The sequence below is a fragment of the Rana temporaria genome, chromosome 2 (genome assembly GCF_905171775.1).
Source record: "Rana temporaria chromosome 2, aRanTem1.1, whole genome shotgun sequence".
NCBI classification, from domain to species: domain Eukaryota; kingdom Metazoa; phylum Chordata; class Amphibia; order Anura; family Ranidae; genus Rana; species Rana temporaria.
The window spans coordinates 362,853,657-362,878,125 of record NC_053490.1 but is presented as its reverse complement, the minus strand read 5'-3'; the positions used below and the strand labels follow the sequence as shown (position 1 = coordinate 362,878,125).

The 24,469-nt window shown below is 45.0% G+C and overlaps 1 protein-coding gene across 3 annotated transcripts in view; it reads left to right on the top strand.

Moving 5' to 3' along the window:
- AMPD2 (adenosine monophosphate deaminase 2) overlaps positions 1-24,469 on the top strand; it is a 368,990-nt gene that overhangs the window by 109,700 nt on the left and 234,821 nt on the right. For all 3 annotated transcript variants that reach the window (XM_040337637.1, XM_040337638.1, XM_040337639.1), the window contains exon 5: positions 1,400-1,508. In XM_040337637.1, coding sequence (XP_040193571.1) covers positions 1,400-1,508 — 109 coding nt within the window. The remainder of the gene's footprint in view (positions 1-1,399; positions 1,509-24,469) is intronic.

Here is a 24,469-nt window from a genome sequence, read left to right as displayed (position 1 = left end):
GGATTAAAAATTTAAGACCGGCATACCGTAGCTCGCGCTACTATGCCGAAAGTAATGGAATAATGAGGTGAAGGAGGGTGAACTACCGCTTTAAGCCTCGTACACACGACCGAGAAACTCGATGGGCGAAACACATCGTTTTGCTCGTCGAGTTCCTTGTGAAGCTGTCGAGAAACTCGACAAGCCAATTTTCTCCATTCCCATCAAGGAAAAAGAGAACATGCTCTCTTTTTGGCTCGCCAAGTTTCTCGACAGTTTCCTCGACGGAAATGTACACACGACCGGTTTCCTCTGCAAAAAAATATCTCCCAGCAAGTTTCTTGCTGGTTTTTGCCGAGAAACTCGGTCGTGTGTACAAGGCCTTACAGACACTGACCAATAAAGACATCGGAGGTTATTTACGAAAGGCAAATCCACTTTGCACTACAAGTGCACTGCATGTGCAGTTGCTGTAGATCGCTGTAGATCTGAGGGGAAGCTCTTAAATGAGGGGAAGCTCTGCTGATTTTATCATCTATTCATGTGCAAGAAATAATGCTGTTTATTTTCCCTGCATGTCCCCCTCAGATCTACAGCGACTGCACTTGAAAGTGCACTTGTAGTGCAAAGTGGATTTGGGATAACCCCCAATGTCTCCATTTTCTTTTATCAATGCAGATTATAATGGCAACAAATATCTATGCATCATGACATGCATCAAAAACGCACCTAAAAAATACAACACAAAAGCATATGTGTGAATCCATCCATGGTGAATCCAGCCTTATCCTTTATATTTGCCCATCATTAAAATTTTATTTCTACCAAATTTTCATTAAAGTGGAGGCTCACCCTATAAAAAATTTCTAAAACTGCATCCAGCCCAGTCCTGCATATAAAATGACATTGACCTTTTTTTTTCTTTGCCGTAGATAGTGTTTAGCCATGGAATTCAGCGCGGCTTCCGGGTAGGGAATCCCGCGGGAGTGGGCGTTCCTATTGTCATGCCAATTGATTGACATGCTAAACGACGGCGCACACAGCACGTCACGACTTCCCGAAAGAAGCTTGGGTCGGCTCGGCTCTATTCGGCACCGGTGCGCAGGCGCCGAATAGAGCCGAGCCGACCTGAGCTTCCCTCGGGAAGTCGTGACGCGCTGTGTGCGCCGTGGTTTAGCATGTCAATCAATTGGCATGACAATAGGATTCCCTAACTGGAAGCCGCGCTGAATTCCACGGCTAAACGCTATCTACGGCAAAGAAAAAAAAAAGGTCAGTGTCATTTTATATGCAGGACTGGGCTGGATGCAGTGTTACAATTTTTATTATAGGGTGAACCTCCACTTTAATCTTTCTCTTTTTATTTGTATTCATCTCTTTCTGTCCTTTCTTTCTTTTTCCTCTCATTTTGCTTTCTCAGGTCATATAAAGAGGAAGATGAAGATTTTGTTGATTTTTATTTCTCAAAGGAATTTCCTATTGAACGGGAATATTTAAGAGTGTCCATTGCGGGTGATGAGAAATGTGGGGTAAGTGTGAAATGTAGAGAAAATGTAATATTCTTGATATTTTCAGCCAGATAATGTTATTGTAGTAGGCCTATATCATGTCTATACAGTATATTCCTGTAGTTATTGGCATGTAATGCTTAGGCCTGAAGTAGAATCAATGGGTAACCTATAGATAGATTCGGGTACATATGCTCAACTTTGCGGCGGCGTAGCTTAAGGAATTTAAGCTACACCGCCGTAAGTTAGCGAGGCAAGTACATGATTCACAATGTACTTACCTGCTAAGTTACGGCGGCGTAGCCTAAATCGGCGGACGTAAGGGCGCCTAATTCAAATTTGTTTGAGGGGGGCGTGTTTTATGTTAATGGTGCTTGACCTTACGTTTTTTACATTTCTTGCGAACAGCGCATGCGCCGGGCGCCTACATTTCCCAGTGTGCATTGCGGCTAAGTACGCCGCACGGGCCTATTGATTTTGACGTGGACGTAAACTACGTAAATCCCTATTCACGGACGACTTACGCAAACAACGTAAAAAATTTGAATTTCGACGCGGGAATGGCGGCCATACTTGACATTACTATTCCAACTAGGGCCTAGCTCTAACTTTACGTGGCCTATCTCTTACGTAAACGGCGTAAAAGTACTGCGTCGGCCGGGCGTACGTTTGTGAATCGGCGTATCTACTAATTTGCATATTCTACGCCGACCGCAATGGAAGCGCCACCTAGCGGCAATCCGAAATATTGCAACCTAAGATAGGACGGCGCAAGCCGTCCTATCTTAAATATGTTTAAGCGTATCTCTGATTGAGAATACACTTAAACATAAGTCGGCGTAGATTCTGAGTTAGGTCGGCTTATCTACTGATAAGCCGGCCTAACTCTTACTGGATCTACCTACTAGCATTTTTTAAAGGCTAAGTTCACCTTTGGCACATGTGACACTGGTATTTAGGGTTTAGCATGTAACATGTTCCAGCAGCCCCCCTCACTTGATAGTGGGCAGGGGTTCTCCCTCTCAAACGATGTCACATTTAAAATCAGTGCGACTGTGTGAGGTTCTGCCCACATAGCCGCATCATTCATTTACAGAGCTCTGTAAGGCTCCATTCACACGTGTGCGACTTGTCAATTGAAGTTTCATGACAAGTCATTCCCCACGTTTTCCAATAATACCTATTCATATATGGGCGACTTAAAGTTGCAGCAACTTCATAGTAGTTCATGCACTATTTTGGTCTGACTTTCATGCAACTCGAGTGCCATAGACTGCAATGTTAACCATCAGAAGTTGCATGAAAGTCATACCTGAATGTTATACCATGCAACCTGTGTGTGACAGTTGTCCATTATCACTGGTCAAAGCCAAAGTCATATCCAAGTTGTACCCATCCTAAGTTGTGTCAAAGTTGCACCAAAGTTGGCACAACGTTGGAGTAGTACAAGTGTGAATGGAGCCTTAGGCCCCTTTCACACTTGTACGACTTGTCCTGCGATTTGGGATTGCAAAGTCGCATCACATGTCGTTTCCAATGAGTACCATTCATATTTGTGCGACTTCAAGGTAGTCCCTGCACTACTTTGGTCTGACTTTGATGCGATTTTAGGTCCATAAATCTCATGTTTACACAGGTATTGTTTAAAGTTGCATCAAAATTGTGGTAAAATCACGGCAAAATCCCACGACTTTCAGGTTGCAAAGGGGCCTTAGGGCTTTCCGATCAGGTCTGCCTGTTGTTTTTTCAGGCGAACCTGATCGGATGCTCTATTCACCTCTATGGAGCAGCAGATGTCAGCAGTGATGTGTCCACTGACACACACTGCTTTCCGATCCTGTGCATCAAATCCAGACGGATGGTGGTCCTATTTTCCATCTGTCTGGCGAATCGGAATGGATGGGATCAGATGAAAACAGACATGCGGTCAGTTTTTATCTGATCCCCCATAGAGGAGTGCACAGTGAGTGGAGACGGACCTGTCATCCGCCTGCTCGGATCGATCCTCGCTGAGAAAACGGAGTCTGTCAAATAGACAAGCCTTGTGAAATGACCCTAAGGCTCTGTTTCCACTACTGCGAGATGTTGTGCGACTTGACACATGACAAGTCAAAACCCATGTATTTCAATGGTCCCCGTTCTAATTGGTGCCACTCAAGTCACAGTGACTCCAAAAAAGGTTTTCGCACTACTTTGTTCCGACTTCGGCGTGGTTTGTTCTTACCGGTCGCACGACATCGCATCAAAAATCGCATTGCAGAGTCACACTGTAAATCGCATGACTTTGAGGTCACAATAGTGGAAACCTAGCCTTAATGAATAAACTACAAGTCTCGTTTGCCACCGCTGCAGACAGCTTGCAGTTCTAAATGGACTACAGGTGCACTGATCATAGTGCTTGTAGTCCATGCACTCTTCTTCCAGCCTTTGCAGAAGTAGACAGAAAGCTAGAGGGAGAGTGTGCTTGAGCCTGTACGAAAATATAATAAATGCAAAAATATTTTTTTTTCAAAAATATGCGCATTTTTTCCCCCCTCAAAAGTGAATTTAGCCTTTAATACTTGAGGTGGATTATTTTTAACACATACCTGCCTTCTGGCTATGACAACACTTTTTCAGTAAGACCCCTTTCACACTCACAGCGCGGCCGCATTAGCGGTAAAGCGCCACTAGTTTTAGCGGCGCTTTTCGGCCGTTAGTAAGGTGCTTTTAACCCCCACTAGCGGCCTAATAAAGGGTTAAATGCGTCCAAAAAGCATCGCTGCGGAAGCGCTTTGCAGCAGTGCCCATTCATTTCAATGGGCAAAAGCAGAGGAGGAGCGGTGTATATTTCTAACATCCTGCAAGCGCACCGCTCCAGTGTAAAAGCACTCTGGCTTCCACACTGGGGCTGCAGGGGAGGGCTTTTTTCAGGCGCTTTGGCACCTGAAAAACGCCTCCAGTGTGAAAGGGGTCTTATGGACATGAAATTAAACACTCATAAACACTGCCTAATGTAGCGGGTTTTGTAGAGTGGTCGTTTTTACAAAGGATGAACCAGTCTACCTTAAAGTGGTATTAAACCCAAAATCAAAAATTTAATATATTGCAGCTTACCAATCATTAGGTTTGGTGGCTGCATTCGTTTTCTTTTTTTAGACTTTAGACCAGCTGCTTTCCAGCCTGTCTGGAAGTGGCAGGAGGAGCTTCTAGTCCTCTTAAAAAAACAGCCTTTGGAATACAGTAAAAATAAATAATTACGGAATAAATAAACTGTTATAAGTTGTCATACAAATACATATTTGAAGTCCAATCATTATTATAATTTTTTTAGCAACAACATGGTTTGGGCAAATTTCTGCCAGTCACAGGCAGTGTCGCACCCCTCAAGCCAGTGTCTTTAAACAGGGGTGTCCAAACTTTTAAAACAAGGGGCCAGTTTTCTGCCCTTCAGACTTTAGGGGGCCGAGACTGTGGCCAGCGGGAGTGGACATTTTTCTGGCGGTATCAGTTGGAGTAAACATTGCCAAATTTGGTATTGGTAGAATTATAGTGCTCCATCATTGGTATCATTATGAGGAATAGTGCCCCATTATTGATATCAGTGGGAGAAATGGTACCCCATTGTTGAGAATAGTGTCTCATATCAGTGGGAGGAATTGTGCCTCAAGGGCCAGATAAAAGCATGCAAAGGGCCACATCTGGCCCCCGGGCGGAAGTTTGGCGACCACTGTCTTAGGCCCCGTACACACGATAGAATCCATCCGCAGATAAATCCCAGCAAATGGGTTTCAGCGGATAGATCCTATGGTGTGTACACGCCAGCGGATCTGTTTCCGCGGATATATCTCCCCTGGGATGGATTCCAGCAGATCGAATATTTGCTGACATGCAGAACATATCCATCTGCTGGAGTCCATCCCAACGGATGGATCCGCTGGTCTGTACAGACTCACCGTATCCATCTGTCCGAAGGGATCCCCCGCATGCGTCGTAATGATTCGACGCATGCGTGGAATTCCTTATATGACAGCGTCGCGCACGTCATCGCCAGAGGATTTTGGCGCGGATTTCAATGCGATGGTGTGTACACTCCATCGCATGAAAATCTGCCGAAATCCTCGAGAGGATTTATCCGCGGAAACGGTCCGCTGGACCGTATTCGCGGATAAATTCTATCGTGTGTATGGGGCCTTAGAATAACAGGGAGTTAAAGCCTCCATCAATTAGGATGTAATATCCCACTTCCATTGTGTTTAGCTGCTTAGTGGGCATGGAGGAGGAGGAGGTGGGAGAGAGTGGGCTGTCATTTACTATTGTCTATACGCCTAATATGTGTGACTCTATAGTCAAATGGGCTGCTCAGATGTGATAGGGAGGAAATGCTCAGAGTAGAAATACACTGAAAACTGAACATGGTCACTAGCTGCCAACACTTTTTGCAAAATCTCCAACTGCAGTGGGTACATGGACAGGAGGGGGAGACAGAGAACAGGATCAACAAGGCGTTTTGCAGAATACAATAAACAAATCCCATAGTGATTGAGGGAGTATGAGTATTGATTGTTTTCAACGATATGGGTTAAGGACACTTTTCGTGACAAACAAAATAACAAGATAAATCAGATACTTCAGGAGGATGAGCCAGGTTGTATAAAACTAAATTCCAGAGTTGATTGAGGCTGCTGCAGGAGATGTCCTCTTCTCATGTGTCAGGTCAATGGTGATCATGACTGGAGTGGCCAATGCTTCCAGAATGTACCTAGTTTATAAGGAAGCTATGAGAGTATGGAGGCATCATCTGGGCAGTGAATGGGAACATATACCACAAGAGAGGTCTCTGTTTTGCATGTATTCAGTCAAAACATGTATAAATAATGTTCCCTGGAAGTTTAGATGTTCAGGATTTTTTGCCTTCCCAATGACTATTTCCTCTATCCTGCTGGTTTTCCCAGCTTGGTGTTCACCATCATTGTACCTTCCTCATTTGTCAATTCTTTAAAATTACCAACGCAGTAGGACAGTTATGCACATCAACCCTCCCGCTAGTCATAGGCTTCCAACAGTAAGGGGCAATCAGTCAATCAGGCTAAGCATTTCAACATCAGTGAAGTCAAGGTTCCCTCAAGAGGGTGTTAAACTTAATTGCAAGAATAATTTGGCATGACTGTCTCTCGCTGTGGCTGGGTTCCTGGACCTTTCTGTACGCAGTGCTGGGAGGTTGTAGTTATCTATCCATGAAATCTAGTCTCTAAAATTCTGTGAAGCAGTCTCTCTCTGGGGGCAATGTGAAGCAGTCTCTCTCTGGGGGCAATGTGGACACGGGTGAGTGCGGGGCATTCCCGGGGGTGTCCGTCCCGAGCAGTAATTATCCAGTATGTGTAACATACTATAAGCAAGAGAATATCACTGTACAGTATAGGGAGGACACCAGGAATATCGCATTGTACAGTACGTAAATATACCACTACAGATCTTTTACAGGGAGTGATATTCATCCTGGAGCTTTTGCACCATTTGTGAATACGTGTGTGCACTGACCAAATTATGTCAACCTTGCTAGCACTCATTATCTCAGTTACAATGTTTATATTACTTACAGGAAGTTTAAAATTTTACTTCCAGGTTGAAGACTTTTTTTGTTGTAAAGGTTCGTTTTTTATTTTTTATTTTCTAAATAGGTTCCTTTAAGCTAGTGCGTTGTTGGTTCACTTACCTTTTCCTTCGATTTCCCTTCTAAATGTTTTATTCTTTGTTTTCTTTGTCCGAATTTCTCACTTCCTGTTCCTCCTCAGTAAGCTGTTCTGGATGACTAACCCCCAGCCAGAACAGCTCGGATGATGGGGGCAAGCTTACAGGAAGTGAGAAATTCAGACAAAGAAAAAAATCTAAGGAAAAGGTAAGGAACCAACAATGCACTAGCTTAAAGGAAACTATTTAGAAAATAAAAAACAAACCTTTACAACACCTTTAACCACTTAAGGACCCCTTCACGCCGATCTACGTTGGCAGAAGGGTACGGCTGGGCACAAGCACGTACAGGTACGTCGCCTTTAAGAGCCCAGCCATGGGTTGTGCATGCGCCGCCGGTGGCGCGCTCACAACCTAGTCCTGAGCTCCGTGACCGCACCCACGGGACACGATCGCCGAGATCGGGTCACAGGAGCTGAAGAACGGGGAGAGGTGAGTGTAAACAAACCTTCCCCGTTCTTCTCTGTGACTTGTCACTGATTGTCTGTTCCCTGTCTTAGGGAATGACGATCAGTGACATCACACGTACAGCCACGCCCCCCTACTGTAAGAAACACACAATAGGACACACTTAACCCCTTTAGCACCCCCTAGTGGTTAACCCCTTCACTGCCATTGTCGTTTTCACATTAATCAGTGCATTTTTATAGCACTTTTTGCTGTGAAAATGACAGTGGTCCCAAAAATGTGTCAGAAGTGTCCGATGTGTCCGCCATAATGTCGCTTTAATGAAAAAAACACTGATTGCCGCCATTACTAGTAAAAAAAAATTATTAATAAAAATGCCATAAAACTATCCCCTATTTTGTAAACGCTATAACTTTTTTGCAAACCAATCAATAAACGCTTATTGCGATTTTTTTAACTAAAAATATGTAGAAGAATACGTATCGGCCTAAACTGAGGAAAAAAATATGTTTTTATATATTTTTTGGGGATATTTATTATTGCAAAAAGTAAAAAATATTGAATTTTTTTTAAAATTGTTGCTCTATTTTCGTTAATTGCGCAAACAATTTAAACCGCAGAGGTGATCAAATACCACCAAAAGAAAGCTCTATTTGTGGGAAAAAAAGGACGCCAATTTTGTTTGGGCGCCATGTCGCACGACCGCGCAATTGTCAGTTAAAGCGACGCAGTGCCGAATCGCAAAAAGGGGCCAGTTTCTTAACCTGCATAATGGTCCCGGGCTTAAGCGGTTAAACTTCTTTTGTTTTGAATTCCCCTTAATCCAATTCATTTAGTTCACAATCCCACTATGAACAAGCATTACTTTCATAAAACTCTGTGGGGCAGATCCACGTACATCGGCGCATAAATAGGCCGGCATATCGCATCTCATTTACGTTACGCCGTCTCAACTTAGAGAGGCAAGTACCGTATCCTCAGAGTATTTGCGCCCGATGTTGCACCGGTGCAACGTAAATTCCTAGGCGTAAGCCGGCATAATTGAAAGTAGGAAGGAAGTGGGCGTGTTCCATTGAAATGAGCCATGACCCCATGCAAATGAAGGGCCGAACGGACGGCGCATGCGCTGTGACGCTGACTATGTTCAGCGCCTCTCTGCGCATGCTCAGAACTAGGCCCGGCGTAATCGGTGAGATACGAAAGAGGCCCAGCGTAATTAGTGAGATACGCCCAGGGCATAAATACGCCCAGACATGCGCCCGTCCAGTGCAAAAGTACATCAGCTTGTTTCCCCCCCTGAAGCAAGGTACTTTTGTTGTTTTCTTTGCAGCTGATTGTTTTTGAGCCATGTCTGCTCCAGCAGCTCCGAAGAAGAGGAAGCAAAATTTTTCCTCACAGGAGAAGGCGTCATTATCAGGGCCATGGCCCAGTATGATAGGTTTCTTCATGGGGCAGAGAGTGCCAATACCACCCAGGCCAGGAGGAAGGAGATCCTGGCACAGATTGCCACAGATGTCAATGCTTTGGAGAGTGAGGCCAGGACCCCCAATGACATTTAAAAAAAAATCAATGACCTGCGGAGCCTGGTCAAAGGTAAGCTGGCCAGGATGAGCACTCATGCCAGGGGCACTGGAGGGGGACCAGCAACTACCCTGACCTTGACTGCTGAGAAGCAACCAGTGCCTCCACAGGCATCAAGTGGAGGGAGTGGAAGGCTTTGACTCCATTGCGGATGCCTTGAGGACAGGTAAGTGTGTTTTATCTCCTATCTGGTGTGTAGCATGTGTGGGGGTGGAAGGGAACATGTGACAAGTGTGTGGATCCTCCAACATGTGAATTTTTTGTGTCATCCACAGATGTGCAGGAGGGTGCTAGGCCATCTGGCCAGTCCACACCATCCCCCGGACATCAGTCTGAGGCAGACCACCTGGCAAGCCAGAAGTCCTCTGTGGAAGGGAGTGGCCACACCTCTCCTCAGGAGGTGGTTGAGGAGGAGGAGGTGACCAGTGGGAATGAGGTGAGGCTCCATTTGGAGGAGTCTTCCCCTGTGGCTGGCACCAGTCAGCTCTCCATCAGGGGTAGCCCCTCCCGCTCCTCCCCCAACAGGGCTTCCCCCCCAAGGGTCTCCCCTTCTCCAAGGCCCCAAGCCACTTCAGGACCCAGGAAGGTGTCTAGGAAGGCAAGGGGGGTGTCTGATGTTCTCCTGGAACACCTCAGGAGGGACCAGGCCCACCAGACCCGCCATCTGGGTGAGGTTGCCATGAGTATGGACCACATGGCACAAAGCATGGCCTCCCTGAAGGAAGCTGTGCAGGATGTGGGCTGCAATTCGTCAGCTGTGGTCACCTGCCTGGCTGATCTGCAGGCCACCACAGCAGGCCTGGCTGAGGAGTTCCACGCCCTGACAGAGGCTGTCAGGAACAACACAGCAGCCATCCAGGCGGGGGTGCGGCTGCAGGCGGACACCAATGCAGTCCTCACCCGCATCTCCCTGGCGTTGGAGGGCAGGCCACCAGGCGTGGAGAGACCAGGGGATGCTCCTCCTCCTGATTCCCCCCCCATGAGCCTCCCATGAGGAGGCGGGGCCGGGGACGTGGCCGCGGCAGGCGTGGGGCATGTCAGAGCCGTAAATTTTTTTGGGGATTTTTTAGGATCGACTCAGGTTATGATTTTTTTCTGTTTCTTTGTTGTATATACTCAGGTTATGATTTTTTTTTTTTTTTTGTAGCCCAAGCACACGGTTAGTAGTGCAGGCTACAGTGTGACTGGTGTTTAAATGTGGGGGTGACATTCCTGCCGGAAAAGGGGTGTCACCCTCGGTCGTCGGGGAGAAGTGATCCACAGGACCAGGGAGAAGTGATCCCCAGGCCTGTGTGAATTGTGTATGAATGTACAACAACATAATTGGAGCCTTGACGGGGCGTTGCTGCTCCCAAGTCCCGAATGGTGGACTTGGGCTAATCCAATGTGATGTGGATGTGGGGTGTGTGTGCTAGGGACCACAGTGGTGTGCATGCATGCATTCTCCTTGTGCCATGAAGAATGTGTGTGTTTAACGTGCAAAGATGCCTACTGTGAGGCAACTCCTGACTGCTCTTCCCTCAGAAGACGGGGTAGCCTCGGGCAGGGGGGGAATGTCTGGTTCGGGGGTCAGGTCATCACGTAGGTCAATCTCCAGGCCCTTTCTCACGGCGAAGTTGTGTAGCATGCAACATGCACCGATGATCTGGCACACAAAGTTTGGGGAATACAACAGGGTACCCCCGGACTTATTCAGGCATTGGAAACGGGACTTCAGGAGGCCAAAGGTGCATTCCACCACTGCACGGGTACGTGTGTGTGCATCATTGTATCTTTGCCCTCCTGGGGTTTCAGGATTCCGGAATGGAGTCATGAGATGGGGCCCAAGTGCATATGCAGAGTCACCTGGAAGGGAAAAGACAGGAGAATGTTAGTCGTGCATGTGCCCCTCGTGATGTCTGCATCATGGGGGCGGACAGTCATGTCTGACACTCATGTCACTCACCAACCAGCCAGCTGTCCCCATACACGTTCTGTTCAAATTCTGTTGGGAAGGGGCTTTGATGGTATATGTAGCTGTCGTGGCTGGACCCTGGGTGTTTGGCACGGACGTGCCATATGAGGCATTGGCTATCACCTGTACGTTGATGGAATGCCAGTGCTTCCGATTGCGGTATATGTGCTCTGTGTCACGGGGTGGGGGGCCGTAGTGCCACATGGTTGCAATCGATGGCCCCCACGGTGCATGGGAATCCTGCAATCATGTAGAAATCCCGCATTGCCTTCACCCGCAGATGCTCCTGGGTGGGTCTGACAATGTGGTTGGCCATGTGTCTGAGGATTGCGTGGACAACCTGGTGCACACATCTGCTAATGGAGGATTGTGCCATCTCAGCCACGACTCCACTTGTACGCTGGAACGAGCCACTGGCAAGGAAATGGAGTGTTGCCAGTACCTTGACCAGTGGCTCCACTGCATGTGAGCGTTGTGTCTGGCTGGTGATGTCATCTTTCAGGGTTGTGGCTAATTCCAGGATGGCAGCAGGGCTGAATCTGAAGATGCGATACACCTCCGAATCCCCCATGCCAAAGACGTTTAGGCGCGGTCGGTATATCCTCTCCTGTGCCCTCCTCCGTGCCCTCCTCCTTCTACACGCATGTAAAGCCAGTAGTATAGCTATGACCATGGATGCCCCTGGCATGTTGGCATACAGATTGTTGTCCTGCAAGTGTGGAGGCTCAGCTCGTCCCTAACGGTGCTGCTGAAGCTGCTCTCCAGCTGACCTGCACACGTCTGGTGCAAAGTTACAGCTGCTTTTATGAGGGGTAACTTTAGACCGGACGTATGACTTATGCGCGGCGCGCGTAGCCCACGTTGGACGCACGTACGTTCGTGGATCGCCGTATCTCCCTCATTTGCATATTTGAATAGCAAAACAATGGTGCATCCTGCGTATATTTGCGCCCACGATGCGCCGGCACAGAAAAATTACGTCGGTCGGAAAAAACTATTTTTCAGGCATATCTCGTTTTGTGGATACGGCGCATAGTTACACTGGCGTATATATACACTTACGCCGTGCATCTCGAGATACGCCGGCGTAAGTGCTTTGTGGATCTGCCCCTGTATCTTTAGGGTTATAGCTTATAATACTACATCAAAGTGTCAGAAAGTCACTTTTATTTAGTAGTTTGACTGGTACTAGTTATGATATCAACTTGTTGCTGCTTTGTGATTGCTTACTGTTTAGAATAGAGCCTCTGAGTCTCATAAGTGAGGCTGGGTTAAGCTCCTGAGATTTTGAGATCCTTAGCAGAAAGATCAGACCACATGTTGTACTGCAAGAGCTTAGTTCTTTTCAGCTCCCTATTCGAACATGATATATTTACTGTATGTCTTTCTCCTTGCTTTACACTAGTGAAGAGTGTTTATTTACTATTCAACAGCTACTGTTGGAAGCATAGTTGTTCCAGAAGAAATGGGCATCTGTTTCCAATATTCCAGTTCAAATGCAGGCACTTGGGCTTGTTTTCCAGTCCATCTCTTCTCCCCTGTGGAGCCTAGGCTATACTGCTGCCCAAGTCAAGATTAAAGAAGAACTATACTTACCTTAACTTCTGTGAAGCAGTGTTGATGAGAACCCTTGCCACCAGCCACTGTCATCTTCTGGGTTCTGACCTTCTGTCATTTTGATTGGCCAGCCAGAATGACATCACTTCTGCGCATGTGCGGGAGTTCATTCATTTTCAGATGCTGAAACTGTACACTGAGCATGTGCCTGTACATTGCTAACTAGGAAGTAAGAATACTTTAATGCAGGAGAGACAAAGTATATCTCTTCTTCATTAAAAACCTGCCTGTTCACAATTTTTTTTAAAGAATTCCTCTTTAAGCTTTATCACCTCCTGGTGCTAACCATTTAATGCTAACATTAGCTGTCAAATGTCATAACTTCAAAGACCAGTAACATTTCTGGAATTTGAAAGCTAAATGACAGTTAGCGACTCTTTACTATAAACAGGAACCTATCTGCTTAAGGCCCCTTTCACACTAGGCGGACTCCATCTCAGCTGAGTCCGCCAGCTCAGTGGGAGATCTCTCTGCAGATCTCTGCTGAGCCAGCGGATGACAAGTCCCGCTCTGCTAACTGAGCGGGGAGGGGCTTGTCCAGCGCCGCTGTCTCCTATGGGGAGATCTGATGAAAACGGACAGCATGTTTGTTTTTATCAGATCAGATCCGATCCACCATGGACGGATGGGGACGTATCGCCATCCGTCCGATTTTGGGGGATCGGATAGGGTCGGATGTCAGCGGACATGTCTCCGCTGACATCCGACGCTCCATAGGACTGCATGGAGCGGCTGTTCAGGTCCGCCGTCAAAACTGACAGGCGGACCTGAGCGGTTTGATAGTGTGAAAGGGGCCTTATACTGCAGTATTGCTCCACACCACAGCCTGAATTTTACATTTTATTTATAGAGCCTGTATGGAGTTCTCCATGGATAAGGCTTCAGGGAGAACTGTGTTTGAAGGAGGCTAGTCAGTCAAGTAACTTTGAAATGTCACGTGGCCAAGGTCTCCTACACCTGTCTTCTCATTGTCATTAACGGTGCTCCACTTGCATCTTAAATAGAGTGCAATGAAAATTTGTAAAGCACACTGCCGTGTCTTTATAACTGTTTGTTGTTGTTGTTATTTTTAAGCAGTAGTATGGCTACAGTAAGGTTATACCACTGCTTTATAAATGGAGCCCATACTGGGGCTAACTGGACTTGGAACATTGAGGCCCCATGTATACCCTGAGCCTAGAATTCAAAGTGGCACAACAAAGAAATCGAAGGCAGGTACTTGCAAACATCAAAATATTACTCCACCTCAGCAGTGTTCCTGCCTGGAAAACATTTTAGACTAAATTAGGTTCATTTAAAAATGTTAGTGAAACAATTAAATTGTTGTGCGAAACCCTGGTCCTAAGCTATAAGAAGTTCTTAACACTGCCTCCCAGGGGCCCTTTAAGTGGCCTTAAAAGGCAGTGTGGCTTCTCTATCAGGTGACAACTGTGATAGACTCTCACAACGATTACATAATCGGGAGCCCATCCTACTGGCTGTCGGTGAGCACTGGCTGGGAGCACACTCTCAGCACACAAAACCTCAGGCTTCTTTGGAGGCATATGTGTGGTCGCTGACATTAAAACTCTTGTTTCTTTCTGACACATATATGTGTTACATGTCAGCAAGAGGTTAAAGCTGAAGGTGGTACTTATGTCATCTACAGGTGTTAGATACCCTGGTCATTTGATATGTGACTGACTCAGCTCCTCCAACCACAGAGTTCTTTTTGCTGCCCTAATGCAAAGAGAACTCCCTGCAGGCTCTACTTATTGAAGGGGGCAGTTATTTTAATGTACCTATGACTCCAGATTTTATTATGTTAAAAGGTAAGTCCAATTTTGTGGGGGGAAAAAAATAGCAAATTTTCCCAGAAGTCTGCACTAAGACTCAAAACAGATTGTTGCTAGATTCAGATAGAATGGTCTATTTTCCGCCCGGCGTAACGTATTTCAGATATGTTACGCCGCCGTAGTTTGGGGTGCAAGTTCTGTATTCAGAAACAACTTGCGCCCTTAGTTACGGCGGCGTAACGTATCTGTGTCGGCGTAAGCCCGCCTAATTCAAATGTGGATGATGTGGGCGTGTTTTATGTATATTAACTGTGACCCCGCGTATTTGCTGTTTTTTACGAACGGCGCATGCTCGAAATTCCGCCGCAAAACGTCATTGCTTTTAACGTGAGCGTAAATAACGTCCAGCCCTATTCGCGAACGACTTACGCAAACAACGTAAATTTTTCAAAACTCGACGCGGGAACGACGGCAATACTTAACATAGGATATGCCTCATATAGCAGGGGTAACTATACGCCGAAAAAAGCCTAATGTAAACGACGTAAAAAAATGCGCCAGCCGGACGTACGTTTCTGAATCGGCGTATCTAGCTCATTTGCATATTCCTTGCGTAAATCGACAGAAGCGCCACCATAAGCGCCAGCGTAAATATGCAGCCTAAGATACGCCGGTGTAAAACACTTACGCCGGTCGGATCTTAGGGAAATCTATGCGCAACTGATTCTATGAATCAGGCGCATAGATACGACCCCGCACACTCAGAGATACGACGGCGTATCTGGAGATACGCCGTCGTATCTTCTCTCTGAATCTACCCCAGAGTTGGCAAATGGAAATCATGTCTAAAAGGGATGCAGACCTTAACAATTTCCTCATTAGAGCCCTGCAGGCGCAGCAGCTGACTGATAATTATAAAACTACTCCCATACAGATTCACTTTCCACAGACACAAACAGATTTTTTTTTTTTTTGCAAAATAACGAAAGGTAGGAATCTACAACAAAGTTTTTGGTAAAATCCTTGCAATGTACATTGATTACCAAGAGGGGAATGTTTTTTTCTCAACCAAAGTGGAGTTACCCTTTAATTACTAGGGAAACTACAGTTTATCTCTGGGTTTTTTTATATCCTAGAGCTAAAAAAAAGATCAGTGGAGATTTTTGATACTAAAGTTGACACATCATACCACTAAGCACAAGAACAATGTTTTTTTTTTTTCACAAACAATATTTTAGAACTTAATTTTTATAAACAGACAGAAAGCAACATTGTCTGTGATTTTCATAATTCTTCCTAGAATTAGTATGGCAGGTTATAGGTAATGACATACCATCTGCCTCTCTGCCCCAGCCTGACAGATGACTTCTTTCTTGTGCAAATAAGAGATTCAAAGGTCAGTAAAGTAAGCTGTTTACCTGCTATTGCTGTTAACTCTTTACACTTTGTAGCAAGTGTACTCCAGATATGTTAATTAAACGTCTGCTATTCTCTGTCTTCAGCTTTAAAGCAGCTGAACTACCTAGAATTACAGAAAACAGAAACAGCCATGCTACAGAGATGGTAGCTAGGTCTTAAAGTGCAACTCACAATTCTGGAAAATTTAAAAACAAATGATAAAAAATAATCAGATCTTCACTGAATAATTTTTCAGAAAGTAGATCCAAAAATATAAGAAACTGACACTGTATGCAATTTTTTCTGTAGACACTTACCTTGCCTCCTTGTTAACCATTTAAGGCCCAAGAGAACCCATTTAAAAATATGAGCTACAGTCCTGCTCAAAAATTCAATACCGTAAAGAAATCCCTGTAAGCCTTAAAAATCACTATATTTACTTTGAAAATGGTTAATTGTAGTCCTTACTTCTGTTTTCTGGCCCCTGTAGAAATGCTGGCAGTAGAAATCTTGGTTGTGGGCGTCTAAAGCCGGCGTCAATGAGTTCTGGGATCTAGTGCAGCTGGCTACCCAGCATGCACCTCCGGTTCACTTAGTGTCATTGCCCGGCAGTACATTGTGTCTTGAAATACCGTGAGATTAGATAATTAGGTTACCCGAAGACCCCTGGGATAGATGACACCGATATCCCAGGAGTCCAGGGGATCATCTAATAATGTAATTGCCTAGGTGGCCAGGATCAAAAGAAAATGACATCTTTTTCCCTTAATAAATTAAATCATAATTTAAAAACTGCATTTTGTATTTACCCGGGTTATCTTTGTGTAATATTAAAATTGTGACAAATATGCGAAAAAATAAAATATCAGGAAATGGGCAAATACATTTTCACAGCACTGTGTATGTATATATATATATATATATACAGTTGTATTCAAAATTATTCAACCCCCACTGAAATTGATTGTTTTGCCCAGTTTGACATTGATTTTGATCATCCTGTCATCCTGCTTACAATTAAATCAAAGAGGCACGTGTAGGTCAGACAAATATAACATAACATTTATAATGAAATAACCACAAATGTCTTTTCTGTGCTCACATCATTATCAGTTTTATTCAACCCCCAATTGACATTCAATCTTAGTACTTAGTACAACATCCTTTTACAGTTATAACAGCTTTTAAACTTGAAGCATAGCTTGACACAAGTGTCTTGCAGCGATCTACGGGTATCTTCGCCCATTCGTCATGGGCAAAAGCCTCCAGTTCAGTCACATTCTTAGGCTTTCGCACTGCAACTGCTTTCTTTAAGTCCCACCAGAGGTTCTCAATCGGATTTAAGTCTGGTGACTGCGATGGCCACTCCAAAATGTTACAGCCTTTAATCTGCAACCATGCTCTAGTGGACTTGGAGGTATGCTTGGGATCATTGTCCAGTTGAAAGGTCCAACGTCTCCCAAGCCTCAGGTTTGTGACGGACTGCATCACATTGTTATCCACTATCTCCTGGTACTGACGAGAATTCATGGTACCTTGCACACGCTGAAGCTTCCCTGTAACCTGCAGAAGCAAAACAGACCCAAAGCATGATTGACCCCCCGCCATGCTTCACAGTAGGCAAGGTGTTATTTTCATCATAGGCCTTGTTCTTCCTCCTCCAAACATAGCGTTGATCCATGGGCCCAAACACTTCTAATTTTGTTTCATCAGTCCACAGAACACAATCCCAAAACTTCTGTGGTTTGTCCACATGATTTTTGCATACTGCAGTTGACTCTTCTTATTCTTTGGAGACAGCAAGGGGGTGCGCCTATGAGTTCTGGCATGGAGGCCTTCATTACGCAGTGTGCGCTGTATTGTCTGAGCAGAAACTTCAGTACCCACATCTAACAAATATTTTGTCAGTTCCTCAGCAGTCACAAGGGGACTTTTCTCCACTCTACGCTTCAGGTAGCACTCAGCAGTCGAAGTCAGCATCTTCTTTCTGCCACGACCAGGTAGCTTTCAACAGTGCCCTTTGGCTTGAATTTGCGAATGATGCTTCCTATGGTGTCTCTTGGTATGTTTAACATCTTTGCAATCTTCTTATAGCCATTGCCCTTCCTGTGAAGAGTAATCACCTCTTCTCTTGTCTTCCCGGACCATTCTCTTGACTTCACCATGTTTGTAACCACACCAGTAAATGTCTAGAAGGAGCTGAGTATCACAGTCATTTTAAAGCTGCCTGATTGGTGCTTATTAGGCTTTATTGCTGCTCCCTGACATCCACAGGTGTTTTCAATACCTGATTGAAAACACTTCAATGAACCTCTGTTCTTCAGAGTGGTAGTCTTTAAGGGGTTTAATAATTGTGTAAATGAAGAATTCACAAAATAAACATTTACTACTGTATTACAAAACCAATTGATGTCATTTTAGTTGCATATGGTTCTTTAAGAAGTCCTTGTAGGATTTCATTCTGAATACAATTACAAATGTACACTAAATTCCCTAAAACCCTTTACAGCATTGGGGGGGTTGAATAATTTTGAACACAACTGTATATATATATATATATATATATATATATATATATATATATATATATATATATTTAAATAGTTAGTCAGGTTGAAAAAAGACACAAGTCCATCAAGTTCAACCATAAGAAATAAAATAATAATAATATCATACAATCACATATACCCAATTCTATACCCACAGTTGATCCAGAGGAAGGCAAAAACCCCCAGTAAAGCATGATCCAATTTGCTACAGCAGGGGAAAAAATTCCTTCCTTATCCCCTGCGAGGCAAATCGGATGTTCCCCAGATCAACTTTACCTAAAAATGTTAGTACCCAGTTATATTATGTACATTTAGGAAAGTATCCATGCCTTTCTTAAAGCACTTTACTGAGCTTGCCAGAACCACCTCTGCAGGGAGTCTATTCCACATTTTCACAGCTCTTAGGCCCCGTACACACGACCGGATCTATCCGCTGAAACTGGTCCGACCGACCAGTTTCAGGGGACAGATCCGGTCGTGTGTAGGCCCGAGCGGACAATTGTCCGGCGGATCGGACAGTTTCCAGCGGATAAAAATTTCTTAGCATGCTAAGAAATCTGTCCGCTGGAAACCTGTCCGTCGGACGTGTTTGGTCGTCTGTACAGACTCACCGGACACGTCCGACCGACCGCCATCCCTCGCATGCGTCGTACTGATTTGACGCATGCGTGGAAGCTTTGAACTTTAAGGCCGCCCACGTCGCCGCGTCATCAGCTCAGTTTCACAAACAGGAGCCAGAGAGAAGGCCTTAAAGCGGAAGTTCCACTTTTGGGTGGAACTCCGCTTTAATGTAGAGTACAAGCCATATAAAAAAAAAAAACACAACAGTTTCTACTTATGATTAGGAAACCTTACATTTATAGCCGAATGACATGTCACATTTGCAGTAAATAGAGAGAAATGTACTTAAAAGTGGAGGTTCACACAAAAAGTGAACCTCCGCTTTTTGCATCCCTCCCCCTCTCCGGTGTCACATTTGGCACCTTTCAGGGGGAGGGGGGTGCAGATATCTGTCTGAGACTGACTCCCGTGGGGAATCCAGCCTTGTCGCGTCACCCCCCCCCCCCCCCCGTCTTTTGGGAAACACTGTTCCCAGGAAAGAGCGGGGACCAGTGACGGCACGCCGTGATCCTCACGCATGCGCAGTAGGGAATCAGGCAGTGAAGCCGCAAGGCTTCACTGCCCGATTCCCTCACCAAGGAAGCACCCGAGGACCGAGCGATTGCTCAGCCTCGGCTGCTGACATTGCGGGCGCGCTGGACAGGTAAGTGTCCATTTTTTAAAAGTCAGCACCTCCTGAACCATACCAGGCCACATACCCTTAACATAGGGGGGATTTTGGGTCAGAGGGAGCCCCCAGATCCCAGCCCCCCTATGTGAATAAGTATGGGGTACATAGTTCTACTCATTCATCAAAAAAAATATATATATATTTTTTTTTACACTAAAAGGAGCCAGTTTTTGTCAAGTCCTTTACAGATCCATCATCCATGACGTCACTAATCGGGGGCATCGAGATTGACAATGGATTTACACTAGGGGGGGGGGACTTTTTTACATTTTTGTTCTTTCAATAAAGGACTTTTCAAAAGCTGCCTCCTGTCTTTTTACACTACACTTTTTTTCTTAATTTTTCATTGCCGGTAATTCTTTTTTTTTAAATTCAGCATACATTACATTACAAGCATTATTTTACTGGTGACTTATCGGTTGTTAAGGATGCAGGCAGTTGTTAACCACTAAACGACCCGCCCATAGACAAGACGTCTACAGGGCAGTTCGTTAACTCTGGGAGGACGTCTATGGACGTCTTCCCAGAATCGCGCTCCCGCACACGGGAGTGTCCGGACCCGGCGCATCACGGTAAATAGCCGCTGATAGCGGCCGCTTACCACGTGATCGCTCCGTCAAATGATGGAGCGATCACTTGTAATCCTCCCTCCCCTCTCTGTACCGATCGGTACAGTGTGAGAGGGAGAGAGCAGATGGCAGCAGCGCTGTGGGCTGGATCTGTGACAATTGCAGTCACAGATCCAGCCATCCATGCTCAGCCATCCCTGCAATACTGTGCAATACCCCTGCCAATACTCTGCAATACCCAGAAAATATTAATAAACCCATAACCCAAAACCCATAAAAATTGGTTTTAACCACTTCCCGCCCGCCGGCCGTCATATGACGTCCTTGACTTTATGCGGGGATAATTGAATGATGCCTGCAGCTACAGGCATCATTAATTTTTTTTCCCACTTCAGACTTAACCATTTACGGAGAGAAGGTTCGCCATTCATTTACCCGCCATGTCTCCTTCCTGGTTTCGCATCATATGTGGAATTTTTTTTTTCCCCTCTTTTTTCCTTTTTTCTTTCTCCGTTGTTTCCTTTTTTTTTTTTTTACTCCGTATCCAATAGGAACAAGTATATATTTTGTTTGCTTTTACAAATTTTTAAACTTTTCTTCCTTAATTATTATAGCCCTTCTACCCCACCACTCCCCCCCCCGCCCCTCCCCCTGGACCTCCAGTTGCCTTTCTATCTCTTCTGATCATTCTTATTTTCTATCTTATTACTTTCTTATGTTGTATCCAACCTTAAAAGTCTAAAAAGTCTTACAAGGTCCTATGCACCCATTAACTCCGCAAATGTCATGGAATGTTTGAACTCTGTCCACTTAGACCAGGTATTTTCATATTCCTCTAAACCGTCTATGTCACTTAACCTTAAGAATTCTACATTTTGAGTGGAATTTATTTTATTGCACCATTCTTTAATGGAGGGACTTTCCCTATCTTGCCAGTGACTGGCTATCAGGCTTTTAGCAGCTGTTAGCAGATGGGGTAATAGACTTTTCTGATATTGTTTCATAGGTAATCTAATCCTCTGATGCAAGCATCCCCAGGGATCATCTGGTGATCTCTGTATCCGTTATTTCGGTGATTAAATGTCTAATCCTTCTCCAATACCATTTAATTTTTGGACATTGCCACCATATATGAGCCATATCTCCGATCTGTCTGCATCCACGCCAGCACAATTCTGAGGCTTCTTTCTTATATTTGTGAGCCTTGTCTGGGGTAAAATACCACCGCATCAGACATTTATAATTTAATTCAATTATTTTACTATTTGCTGACGAGGTATGCACTCTTCTCCATATTTGTTTTAATTCTAGAATGCTCAGAGAGGATCCCAATTCCTCCTCCCACTTTTTAATATATGGTGGAATGTCCAATTGCTCTACTTCTATTACATTTTTATAGATCTTAGAGATAACTCCTTTCCCTGCTTCTCCTTGACTGATTCTCTCGAGGGGACGTAGGTTTTCCGCAGATCTACACGGCTGTGGGAGAGCCTCAAAAAAATGTTTTAACTGGCCATACCGCCATACCGCCATTCGTTTATCTCTATTACCTCCCCTCTGTCCTTTAATTCCTCATAGGTGCTTAATTTATCTCGCGTCTTGACATCCTTCAGCTGAGCATTTTTTTTCCTAATCCATTTCCCAGATATCTTCTCTAACCCCGGTGCAAAATATTTTGAGTCTTTTAATGGCATAAATGGTGAATTGAAATCCCATTTTTCCCTCTTGTGAACTTTGTCCCAAATTTTGCATATCGTGCCGTGTAAAGCTATGTGATTGCTTACCTAACTCCCTATATTGGAATCCAGATAATACTGCCTAATGAAACGTCACTCATCTGGTATTCCATGCTTACTCACCTTTTTTGCTTAGTGTCCCTAATCCAGTCTATCACTCTTGTGGGAATTACTGCTTCGTAATAACCTCTTATATCTGGTGCTCCCCATCCCCCTTGTGTCTTTTTTTTTTTTCACATGCCTTTTTTGGAAAAAAATTGTTTCATGAATTAAAAAAATAACAAAACAGTAAAGTTAGCCCAATTTTTTTGTAAAATATGAATGATGATGTTTCACCGAGTAAATAGATACCTAACATGTCACGCTTTAAAATTGCGCTCACTCATGGAATGGCGCCAAACTTCGGTACTTAAAAATCTCCATAGGCAACGCTTTGAATTTTTTACAGGTTACCAGTTTAGATTTACAGAGGAGATCTAGTGCTAGAATTGTTGCTGGCACTCTAACGCACGCGGCGATACCTCACATATGTGGTTTAAACGGCGTTTACATATGTCGGCGGGACTTGCGTTTGCATTCGCTTCTGCGCGTGAGCTACTGGGGACAGGGGCATTAAAAAAAAAAAATTTTATTTCTTTTTTTTTTTTTACATATTTATTTCTTTTTTTACACTTTTTATTTAATTTTTTTTATTATCACTTTTATTCCTATTACAAGGAATGTAAACATCCCTTGTAATAGGAATGTGTGTGACAGGTACTCTTTATGGAGAGATGCAGGGTCAATAAGACCCCACATCTCTCCTCCAGGCTGGAAAGCAGCGGGTAAACTCGAAAATCCCCTCGGAGATCCGTATAGCAATATGCAGTATAAGTGATAGCAAGTGATAGCATCAATGATCCATGATAATGAGATGTTAGCGATAATGTCAGCGATGATATCAGTAATAATATTAGATATATAATTTGATATATAATGAACAAATGGTAGTGAATAATTATGCAATCCGCTGACAACTATTAGCAGAGATGTTAACATTCCTTTCCAAAATATTCCATAATTTCTATGGTATTTCAGAGATATTCCAGCTTCTAGTGACTCTATGCAACCATATCATCTCCAGCCTCGTTGACCATTTAATCACTTGATCATTGTAACATCATAAACAACCCGTTGACTTACTGCTTCATTATCTTCCTTAGCTTCCCCCTGGTACATATATGTTTCATGCTTTCATGCTTTAATTGCTGTACACCAGGCTAACACCGATTACATGCACGTCAGACAACCGTCGGATCACCGGGCAGGCCCGCCGGCCACCTCCGCTCACAGACACCCGAGCACCCGGGCACAAACAACAAGGGTCAGTATAAGTCAGTGCAGGTCAGCACTGACTGTAATGGCAAGTGACTTGAGTGTCACGGGTGTGACTTGGGTGTCACGGGTGTCACGCACTGGCAGGCATCTATCAGACACTGGCCTTGTGGCCTTGTGTCCCGTGCTATACACTGCACTATGGTGCGATTTTCCGGGGGTGGGCGAGCAGCGGTAGCAGCAGCGGCGGCGGCGGCGGCGGTGGGTGGTCAGCAGAGAGTGAGGGAGCCCAGAGGCAGCACCCAGCACCAAGCACCCAACAGTACCCAGACCGGACCAGCCCGCTCCCCTGCCCTCCACGTCTCCCGTATCCCACGGGGATACGATGCACAACTGCACAGCCTGGCCAGCTCCGGCTCCGATACAGACCCGCTAAGGTATGATACGTTCTAGTAAACGCATAAGATGCACAAGAGTCTCTAGCTGCGGTTGTAAGCAGGAAGGATAGGATACACAGAGTACCTTGTCACACGACTTGCACACGACTCGCCTACGACATGCCTACAACATATACGGCATGTACGGCGTGTAGTCAGCCCAAATGCTGCGGGGACGCGTGGACTGGATGGAAGCTTGAGGCGGCTCTAGATCTCCATGCCGCCGGAAGGATAGGACACGCTCAGCAGCAGCAGCAGCAGCTCCGTCTCTGATCTCCCATCAAGCCCCTCCCTCCTCTTTTGCAGCTACAGGCATCATTCAGATATCAGCTTTTTCAGCCAGTGATTCTCTACACCATAAGAATGATCATAGCGGCTGTTCCGCCTCTTGATCATTCTTACGGGAGGCGAAATGGGACTCCCCTCCCCTCCCGTCTCCCTCCGGTGCTTCTACCGAATCACCGCTACGATCGAAGCCAGGATCGTTTTTTTTATTTTTTTATTTCAGGCTTCCCAGCCTAGAGGCGAGATGTGCGGTCTTATTGTAAAGAGGACCTGTCATGCCATGTTCCTATTACAAGGGATGTTTACAAGTTTGGCGCCATTCCACGAGCGTGTGGAAT